Source organism: Chaetodon auriga, chromosome 8, assembly GCF_051107435.1.
Source record: "Chaetodon auriga isolate fChaAug3 chromosome 8, fChaAug3.hap1, whole genome shotgun sequence".
Lineage (NCBI taxonomy): Eukaryota > Metazoa > Chordata > Actinopteri > Chaetodontiformes > Chaetodontidae > Chaetodon > Chaetodon auriga.
Window position 1 is genome coordinate 19,518,134 of NC_135081.1, and position 10,789 is coordinate 19,528,922.

General features: G+C 40.8%; 1 protein-coding gene across 1 annotated transcript; it reads left to right on the forward strand.

Moving 5' to 3' along the window:
* The first annotated feature begins 663 nt into the window (after window positions 1–663).
* LOC143324359 (uncharacterized) lies at window positions 664–9,443 on the forward strand. Its single transcript, XM_076736748.1, has 11 exons — window positions 664–721; window positions 1,636–1,930; window positions 2,670–2,824; window positions 2,953–3,232; window positions 3,402–3,542; window positions 5,867–5,956; window positions 6,944–7,008; window positions 7,432–7,717; window positions 7,825–7,979; window positions 8,319–8,598; window positions 9,049–9,443. Exons 1-11 carry the CDS (start codon window positions 664–666, stop codon window positions 9,197–9,199), a joined length of 1,956 nt encoding a protein of 651 aa, XP_076592863.1. The 3' UTR covers window positions 9,200–9,443.
* The last annotated feature ends 1,346 nt before the right edge of the window (window positions 9,444–10,789 follow it).

The following is a 10,789-nucleotide window of genomic DNA, read 5'->3' on the forward strand; positions in this document are numbered from 1 at the left end:
AAATGTTGTCTGTTTTACAGTTAATGGGTCATTTGATATCAGGCAAAGGGACAAAGGCTGCTTTGTGTTATTTTGTCCTGTGCCCTATTTTAATGGCTGTATGTCTTATCTTTTCATGAGTACACGCCCAGGACGTCTTAGTAACTGTGAAAGTTAATGTGACAGTAAAGTTTTGGCTCCTTACAAAACAAACTTCAAACAAAAGCAAAGTAATCGAAATAAGCTGCTGATCCTTGAACTGCTTGATCAGCTGAAATGAGCCTTATCTACATCTGAGGAAAAAGATAAAGTCACGTGTGGTGAATCATCAGTAATCAGCAGCACGTGCTGTGATAAGAAGCGGACATAAATATCCGTGTGTGGTCCAAATCAGATCATATTCATCAACACAGCATAAACTCCTTGTCTTCTTCTGAATTCATTTTGCAAGTGAAGGTATGTGGATGTTATTTCAGGTTGGTGTGTTCACTGCGTACTGACGAGGCTACACACAGGTAGCTTTTATTTGCCATCAGTCATTCATCATAAAACAGTCATTTCATTTTTATACACTCTGTACATCTACTGTAACTTCTGGAACGTAGATTGTTGTTGATAAATTTCTCGTTGTAGTAATGTTGACAACATTCATTTCTTCTTCTGTTTTCTGTCTCGACCAGAGCAATGAAACACGGTGCACTCCTGCTTTTGCTTCTGGGGACGTGCTCGGCTTACACCTTTCGTAAGTTCAATCTGGCTACGTCTGTGATTCCTCTGTTATAAAACATTTAAGTCTCCCTTCACTCAAGAATGTGTTTTTTTATTGTGCCTCACTTGGATGTTTGAGCTTCACTGTGCAGAATGATGTATGTGCAGAGTTTGATGCTGTTACTTACACGAGTGTGATGTGGAAACCTGGAGCCTCCTGTGTGCAGAAGTTATGTGTGCAGTGCAGTGACATGATCGACCTTTGCTGGTCATATCACCCTCACTGTGCGCTACTCTACTATGTTTTAATGTAGTCTTTGAAACGTGGTTTTGCATGTCAAAGCAGCTCAATCACACCAGTACGCGGTCTGCATAGTGTTGCAAACATTCAGCAGGATTTTTATGTAATGAGTGAAAACTCTGAACTGACTCTGCTGTTCAAAAAGCTTAAAAGGTAATGTATTGGTTCAGCTAAAAGCAGCTATATTCAATATTTTTATAACAATGTATGAGATGACAGTGTGAAGACAATGTGACAGTCTGAACCTACAGAGAATTACTACCTGAATCTGCAGCTCCCCTCGGATTTACGGAGCTTTATAGTGAGTTTCAGCTCATTATTTACTAAAAATCCACCGTATACTGTTTGCTCAGCACTGAACAGCAGACAGGCGCAGCTAGTGACTGGTGACTGTCGGTGCCAGAACAAATATCCAAGGGAGGCATGGGGGGGGGGGGTATCACGTTACTGGCAAGCGGTTAAGGTAGCAGTGCAGAGTGAAAGTGAAACCATTGGGTTGTATACTCCACAGGAGAAATTTTCAAGAAAAAAAATCCCAAATGTAGTGTATTCTCATGGCATGGAAATGAATCAGTTGTTGCAGGTTTAGTAGCTCACAAAAATTGAACATTTTATTTGAATGTGTATTTCATCTGTCTCATCCATAGAAAATGTGGCCTTGCGTGGCAAAGCAACTCAATCAAGCCGCTACGCTGGACCGGAAGCTGCTTTTGCGGCTGCCAGCAATGCTATTGATGGAAACCGTGAATCTAACTACCACCTTGGATCGTGCTCCCACACGACTGAACAGACCAACCCCTGGTGGAGAGTGGACCTGCTGGAGTCCTACATCATAACCTCCATCACTGTCACCAACAGAGGAGACTGCTGTCAAGACAGGATCAATGGGGCAAAAATTCACATCGGCAACTCTTTACAAGACAACGGTGTTGCAAACCGAGTGTAAGTGAATGGAAGGACTTGATATGAGCCATCAGTTCCTGATGCTTCTCATCTTAGGATGGATTAGCTTGTAGATGATGGACTAAACTCTGGCTACACTCATTGAACATGTAGCATTTGCTCTGTTACGCAGTGCCTCTACTCTTTTTCTGCCAGGTTATATTAGTTTTTTATGACTTTAGTAAAGGTGATCCTTATATCAGGCGATAGGGTCAACCTCCAGGTAACAGCAACATATCAACAATTTCAGAACTCTTCTTTTTTTTTTTGCCTTTTTTTCTGGGTAGTTTCCACTGAGCATGTGCTCATTTCTAACACATATTCATTAGTTGGTTGCTAATGCAGTGTTCAAAAGTCCATCAAAAGGCGTTGGGGTGGAGAGGTTGTTCCTCACTTATATTGCCTCCACATGTTTTCACAGTTTGAAGAATCCAAAGACTCAAACCTGGTTTTCATGTTTATATGGCCACTGAGTATCAAATAAATCTGATTGGCATGTGTCCTTTGATTTCCTGACAGTGAAACTGGACACCTGTGATGCAGATGGTCTTTGTATGTGATCAAACAAAGCTTCAAAATCAGAATTAAAAAACCACTGAAACCGTTTCCTGCCATCAACTGTGACATATGTTAGCTTGTCAGCAGACTGGTCAGCTGTTGGTATTATTTATTAATTCACAATACTACGTACCTTTTAAATACTGCAGTTCTAAACCATACACCTCTCTACCTCTTCTAGGGTGGGTGTAATTCCTGACATCCCAGCAGGCAAGTCTTTAAAAATAACTTTTACCCGACTTGTGGAGGGACGTTACGTGATTGTGGCTCTGTCTGGTTCAGGACGGGTTCTTACACTCTGTGAAGTGGAGGTCTATGGGTACCGTGCCCCAACTGGTGAGAATTTCCACTTACATATAATTAAATGTGACACTGAAACCAAGCAAGATGTGCTTTTCTAGAACTTGTTTTCTACACAGCTGCAGTCACATGAGCTGATGTCTGGAAATGTGTGCTTTATGCAGGAGAGAATCTGGCAATCCAAGGAAAAGCTACACAGTCGTCGCTGCATTCTACAGGTGTTGCATATAATGCCATCGATGGGAATCGTGCCAGCAACTGGAACCAGGGTTCTTGTATTCATACAGGCAAAGACTTCAACCCCTGGTGGAGGCTGGACCTGGGCAAGACCCATAAAGTGTTTTCTGTTAATGTAACCAGCTACCGAGAGGCTTACTTACGACTTGATGGAGCTGAGATCCGAATTGGAGATTCTGTTGAAAACTATGGAAACAACAATCCCACGTGGGTTACTCATTAAAACACTACTACAGTATAAAACACTACTACAGTATAAATAACGATTTGTGTAATGTATATCTGTCTTTGGGTCTGTGTGGCATAACTTGGCCGAGATTCCATTTATTCAACTGACCATTGGGTGACTAAACAACACCATTTCTTCTTCTGCCAGGTGTGCTGTGATCTCAGGCCTCACGGGAGGCTTCACCAGAAACTTCCAGTGTAATGGGATGGATGGTCGCTACGTCAACATAGTCATTCCTGGAAAGACCGAGCACCTGCTCCTGTGTGAGGTGGAGGTTTACGGCTCCAGGCTGGATTAGGCCTGACTGGATTCTGCACAGGCTCGCCTGAAGGGCCGGTCCTACATGGTGCAGCTCTTATGAATCACAATTTTTGTACATACTTTGTTCTGAATGCTATCACAACGATGACTTCGTGGACTGCACACACACACACACACACACACACACACACACACACACACACACACACAGACACAGACACAGACACACATTGTTTAAAGCTGCATTAATACATTTTTTACCACAAGGGGGCAGAAGAACCCCAAAAAGAGCTGACATTTGGAGTCATTTTGTGTCCACCTGATGAAAGCAAATATTCTCTCTCCTTTCAGATTTGGTTTGTTTAGTTTCTCTTTCTGGTTCCTTCACTGTTTGATGTTCAGATGTTTGTAGAGACACAAGATTTTATATTAATGACTACGCCTGAATGCAGGGTCATCATAGACAGGGGGCCAAACATCGACATCACATATCATTTAAAGATGAAACGTTTTCACTGTCTTTCTGGAACACATTCAGAGGGCTGCACTTGGCTGATCACATGAACAGAGACACAGAACCGCCGCAAAAATTAGGTTTTTGCACACATAAAAGTGCATTTCCGGGATCATTTGAGATTAATACTGAAAAAATAGATCAGCGGTTCTTAAAGTAAGGTCTGGGGACCAACAGAGGTCCCTGAAAGCCCAGGCCTATCAATAATCGTTGTTGTAAATAAGTGGCTGGGGGCTCCAAACAACTGCCTGGCTTGCCTGTCCACAAGCCCCTTCCCTGAGTGATCCTACTGTATACACTTCTGACACACACACACACACACACACACACATGATGTTATATGAACTTTGTTTATACTTTGGTATCTGTTTGGTTCATTTTTTTTTTTTTTTTGCTGAGTTGACGTTTTCTAACACTGAACTGTTCTTTGTATTTTCACTTCATGCAGATGAATATTACATCATCTTTGCTGAAATAAATTTGAACTTAAAAAACTAACCCGTCAACCCTTTCTTTTGGAGCAGTTTGTAAACTGTATCACCTCCTCAGCAGACTGCTGCTGGTGAATCAAAACGTCTAACTGAAGTTTAATAAGATCATACTCATGGTTGTCCCCATCACTTAAACCTCTGCGTGGAAATCACCTCAATTTTGTGACTGTCTGCACAGCAAGAATCCTGTGAGTCCACAACCAGAATAAGACTGAACATCTTAATATTCACAGTTCGAGATATAAGTGAATTACAGAGAATTGGATGAGTTTGTGTGTTTTCAGAGAGCAAAACAGAGAAGTAACAGAGCATCTGACATGTTGAAACACTCAAACACTGAAGTGAAGCTGACATAAAACAGAGAAGTTTCAGAGCATGTGTACATTGCGCAAAGTAAAAATTTGCGACTAAGCATTTTCAGCATTAACAGTAACTGTTGTTTTTATGCTTTTCCCTGGAATAAAGGATGCATGTCTGCAATTTAAACTACAGCAACACTGTTTTCTGCTATTTTTCATGTACATGGACATCACACCTTAAATGTGTGATACTCGTCTGTTTGACTTTGTGTGGTTACATCGTGAGTGATGAGCATCAGGCTGCTGCAAAACAACCAGACAAAGTATTTCTATACTGTAAGTTATTACTTTAACAGTTAATGAAATGCAAAATATTCAGCCACTCGCTGCCCTCCACTGTTAAATTGCAGCAGGTCTGCTGTCTGAAGGCTGTCCAGTGACAAAGTATCAATACTCTGTTACAAGTAAAAATCTTGCACAAAAAATTTTACATAAAAACATGAGTTTTATTAGCAAAATGTAAAAATACTCACTGGGCAGTGCAGCCCCTTATGATATGTATCATACAGGCTATAATTATAATATTTTTACTGATGAATGGACACATTGGCAGTATTTTAATATTGCAGCTGGTTGAGGTGGTTTACTACATTATATACTGTCTGGTAGTTTATGATAATATATCATACTTCAGAAATTGATCACATGCAAAATCATAATTATAGCATAAAATGAAAACACTCAAATAAAGTATGAGTACTTCAAAATTGTACTTAAGAATGTACTTAGTTACATTCCTCCACTGTCAGTCAGTATAAGTCTTCTGATTACTGCGTTAATGATACAGTGTACTGTGAGATCTTTCACTTACTTCTCGACGTGTACTTGGATGACATCTGACCTTTAATTCACCCTTAGGGAAGTTAAATCCATGTGCATGGGAGCAAAGCAGTGTGGTGTGATTGGATAGTGATGAGGATGAATATGATCTGATTTCTGATGATTGGTTCATCTGATTCAGAGGTGAACACTGAGATTCATATAAAGAGCGCAGTTTTCAGGGATTTGGAAGCCGTTTGTCGTTTTCACTGAACCATCTGACTCCAGGAAGGAAGTGCTCGCTCTGTTGGTCTCCAGGTAACACGTTTCACTTCTTTGGTGCATCAGGTCATCTCAGTACATCAATTCCTGCTCGACTGAGCAGCTTTTCACTGCCTGAGCTGATGTTCCTTTACAAATATTTTACAGAGCGTGTAGATATGTACCTCTGCAGTGTAAGGAAGTAAATAACAGCAGCGCTATTTCAAATCTTAATCCTGATTTTGAAACTTCCATTTTTTTTAAGTGTCCAATACTCAATGTAATGTAAAATTCAAGGTGCTCAAATTATGATCTGAAAATCAGGTTGCTCGGACTGGATTGGTCAAATTCAGGCTCTAAAATTCAAGATAAGAAATTTCTAGTGTCCCCAGGAAGCGTCCTCCTCTTGTAATCCAACTCTGAGAATATAAAACAGATTGATCATCAATGTGATTGATTCCTTGCAGTCTCAATTGTTTAATTGTTTCTTGCTAGCCTGAATAAACAAAGTTAATCAAAAGTACTTTCTCCATATGTCTGGTATTTTTTTTAACACATTGCACATCTTCACTTCTGACACTGTAAACTATTTTCTTAATTGGCTATTTATTATGAGCAACAAGGTCCCACATGAACGCGTCCTTTTATGCAAAAGTTTGAGCAGTTTGGGTTTCAGAGATTTGAGTGTTTGTGTTTTCATCTGAGCTCCTCTCACTGGGTTGAAGTGGGCGGGGTTCAGTGGGAAAAAGATGATGTCATATATTTTTGGGCACCAATCAGGATGCATCTGTCGCAGAGTCGGTCAAAACTGATCAAACCACACGCACACAGTCTTGATGAAGTAGATTAACTGGATTTGAAATTCTTAATAAATAATATGATTGTTTTCTTCCCAAACTTTTGAATCTCCGTCATCACATTCAACATGACACCCTCTTATGATCGCTCCTCTGCAATTCTAATTATACATTTTTGACAGTAATAATGAAGAAGTTTACATTTTCCATATTCGGTCTATTAATGATTCTCATCTGTCTCAACCAGAATGATGACACACAATGTTTTCCTTGTGTTGCTCGTCCTGGCGACGGACTCAGCCACCTCTTATCGTAAGTATGATCAGACGTCTTCACTGTAAAACATCACCAGATTTGGCTCATTTGAAGGTTTTGTGTAATGACGTCTAAGCATGGCGGGTTTTTCGATTAGACAGCTTCATCAGCATGTTGGGTGTTGGGTAACAAATCTTTGACAAATCCAGCGATCAACATATTTTAAATAGGGTTAGGGTTAGTCTCATTAGAACATAACAAGCCAGTCTCCCCTGGAAACTTTATTTTGAAGCTTAGTGCTGTTTTTTTCCTCAATCACTAGCAGCATTTCTGTTTTAGTTGTGTTTTCTACACTTTGTGGTTTATTTGCTTGCACTTTTTTCCTCCCTCAGGACCACAGAACAATTTTGACTCCAAATACTGATACAAGCTTAACAACTGATAAACGATCTCCCACTACATCAACTGTCTCATTCATAGAAAATGTGGCCTTGCGAGGAAAAGCGACCCAGTCGGCCCGCTATTTTCATACATTTGGAGCTGCCTACAACGCTATTGATGGAAACACTGACTCGACCTTCGGTTCTGGATCATGCAGCCACACCACTGAAATGAACAACCCCTGGTGGAGAGTGGACCTGCTGGAGTCCTACATCGTCACCTCCATCACCATCGTCAACAGAGGAGACTGCTGTCAACACAGGATCAACGGGCTGCAGATCCACATTGGCAACTCTTTAGAAAACGAAGGTTTGAAAAACCCAATGTGAGTGAATATGAGAAAGATGAGATGGAAGATACCACTGAGCCCTTCAGGACTGCAGGTTTGACATGTGATCAATGCGCCGTGTTCTCTCGATCTCTTTCTGTCAGGGTTGGTACAATTGCCGAAATCGGTTCAGACAATTCGATCACTCAGAATTTCACCGATCGTGTGGAGGGACGTTATGTGACTTTGGGTCTACCTGGTTCATTAAAGATCCTGACGCTCTGTGAAGTTGAAGTCTATGGGTACCGTGCCCCAACTGGTGAGAATTTCTATAAATGTGAACACTATGCATTGATTCTCATCTGATCTATACACCATATAGGATACACTTTTGATATTATTAAAACCTGCTCACAAGCTACGTTTGCACAACAGAGGCTTTGGTAGGAATCAGATTATGACTGGCGGTTAATGCTCCCTTTATCCTACATTATGACTACAAACGGTATTACAGTCTGTCAATGAGGAGAAATGGGTAATCAGAGGTCATACATGTCGTGTGTTTACTAAAACATACATTTGTCATGATTTTATTTAATGATAAGTGCTAATAGGTCCAGCTCTCAATGCTAACTGTTGTAAATGTGCTGTCTTGCAGGAGAGAATCTGGCCCTCCAAGGAAAAGCCACACAGTCGTCATTATTTAAGCATGGCATCGCATACAATGCCATCGATGGGAATCATGGCAGCAAATGGGAAGACGGCTCCTGCAGTCACACGAACAATGAAATCGGCCCCTGGTGGCGGCTGGATCTGCGCAAAACCCATAAAGTGTTTTCTGTGAAGGTGACCAACACGGACGCTAACCCGGAACGCCTCAATGAAGCTGAGATCCGAATTGGAGATTCCCTTGACCACAACGGCAACAACAACCCCAGGTAGCTGACCGACTGTTGATTTAAAGCCGCTAGTTTCCTGATTTACATCTCCAGAAACATTTGATCAACATCTTTTATAGCTGCAGTTATCAAGATTTTTTGCCACGCTAGCAGTTGGTTACATGTTAAACAGTGCATGGTGAAGGCCAGCATTTTAGCACGCATTAGCATCTAGCTCAAAGCAACACGTCTAAGTGTAGCCTCACAGAGCTGCTAGCATGGTTGTACTCTTGGTCTTATTATACTAAAAATGGATGAATTACTATGTTTAAAGTGATTGTGATCTGCTGTTCCGCTCAAAACTACACCGCTTTTTCATGTCTTTCACGACTTTACTTATCTGTTTGAGTCTTGCGGCTCTCACAGTGTTGTTTCCAGCTGCAGCAGGCAGCCTTAATCCCCCTGTATTTGTTTTTAGTGTGAACAAAGTGATGTCTGCTTCCTGTGCAGGTGCGCTGTGATCACAAGTATCCCAGCAGGTGCGGCCGCTGATTTCCAGTGTCATGGGATGGACGGTCGCTACGTTAACATTGTCATCCCGGGAAACGAAGAGTTCCTGACGCTGTGCGAGGTGGAGGTCTACGGTTCGAGCCTGGATTAGGTCTGACAACGCTCACAATGGAAAACGATAACATTCTGCTTTTGAATCTATTCACAATAACTGGAATCACAGCTTGAGCTTCAGTATCGCCAGAAAAAACAATAAGACGTTTCCAAAATCTTTCCCTCATGAAATTATCTTCTCCAAGCATGACAGTGATTGTATGATGGAATTTTTAGCAAAAACATTTATTTGTTTATATTTTAATTTCTAATGCTGTTGTTGTCTTTTTGAGTTGTAAACTTTTTTTTTTTTTTTATCCACCTGCAGCTGGATAAAACTGTTTGTCATCTACAGAGAAAGACAATTAAAACAAACAAAATGCTTATTACCCTTTTCCATTTCCATCGTCCTTGGTCTGGATCAAAACCTTTTTTCTTTTCTTTTTTTTTTTTTGAATATGTAGAATTTAATCTTCCACAACTGAATGATGAATATGTTTTGCTTAGTTCAGTTCAGCTGACACAAAATCTTTTTCTTTAAGACCTGTGCTCGCACCGCTGCTAGTCAGCTAACCTACTAGCATGTTTACTGCTGGCTGACCAGTATGAACTGTGCTGGCTGGTCTTTTTTAACCATACCTAAGTTATGTTTGTTGAATTTCAAGAGTGTATTGCACTATATTTAGTTTCATCACTTTTGCATCTGACTCAGATCAGAGATCTGAATGTCAGTGCTAAATATTGGTGGAAGAATTGGTGTGATTCATTAACAAGCATTTTCAAGGACAGTTGAGCTGTGCCCCTCTTCACTGATCAGCTTCTTTTACAGTCCAAGACAGCAAAGAAAAGTATCCTTCACAGGACTCCATCCTGCATTAATGAATTAACCGAATGCCTCATTGACTGAAATGTTCAAGGTCATTCAGATTTGAGTTGACAGCCATCCAGGGCTGTGATAGCACACGTAGCATGATGGTCCAGGTTTATGGCAGTCTGACATCCACCCAGCATTTGTCTGCTTAACACACAAAAAGGCAGCTGCTAACATGTCAGCCAGTTTGTTCAGGTGAGCATTTGTAATGCTGCATCAGCTTGTTTTGAGGTTTTTTCTTTGGGTCAATCAAACTTTAAACACACAAGGACTCAAAAACTAGCTTCCCTTCAGGCTGTTGTTCATTTTGAACCTGCAAATAGCATCTCAGTAATCTCCAGGCGATTCAAAACAATCAATCAGCTTGTTCTGACTGACTCAGGAACAGAAGCACAGCTATTAGCAGCTGAGCTGTTTGCTAAAACTCAGCAGCATTCAAAGTGGCAAAGTGCGACTGCTAGGCTTCCCCTTTCAGTGTGAAAGAACGCCAATGAGCGACTTAAAAAGATGTGTGGAAACACGTCGCTCAGGAAATGAACTACTTTGGCGTGCGCCCGTGTGATGGCAACAGGAGAAAAGAAGCAAAACATTCAAAACAATGAGCTAAAGAAAGAAAATATCTGCCTGATTTTTCTGTTTCAAACAAACATTTACGACAGAAAAAGCAGCGGTGCTGATGGCAAATACTTTATTTTTTAAAATACAGACAAAATAGACAAATATTATAAAAGACATCTCAAACACACCAAACGCCTGCGACAGGAAGAAACTATTTAC

Coding starts and splice junctions, on each gene's coding strand:
- LOC143324359 (XM_076736748.1), top strand. CDS start 664: ATGAAACACGGTGCACTCCTGCTTTTGCTTCTGGGGACGTGCTCGGCT. Junction 722..1,635: donor GTGCTCGGCTTACACCTTTC/GTAAGTTCAATC, acceptor TCTCATCCATAG/AAAATGTGGCCTTGCGTGGC. Junction 7,718..7,824: donor GAAGGTTTGAAAAACCCAAT/GTGAGTGAATAT, acceptor TCTTTCTGTCAG/GGTTGGTACAATTGCCGAAA.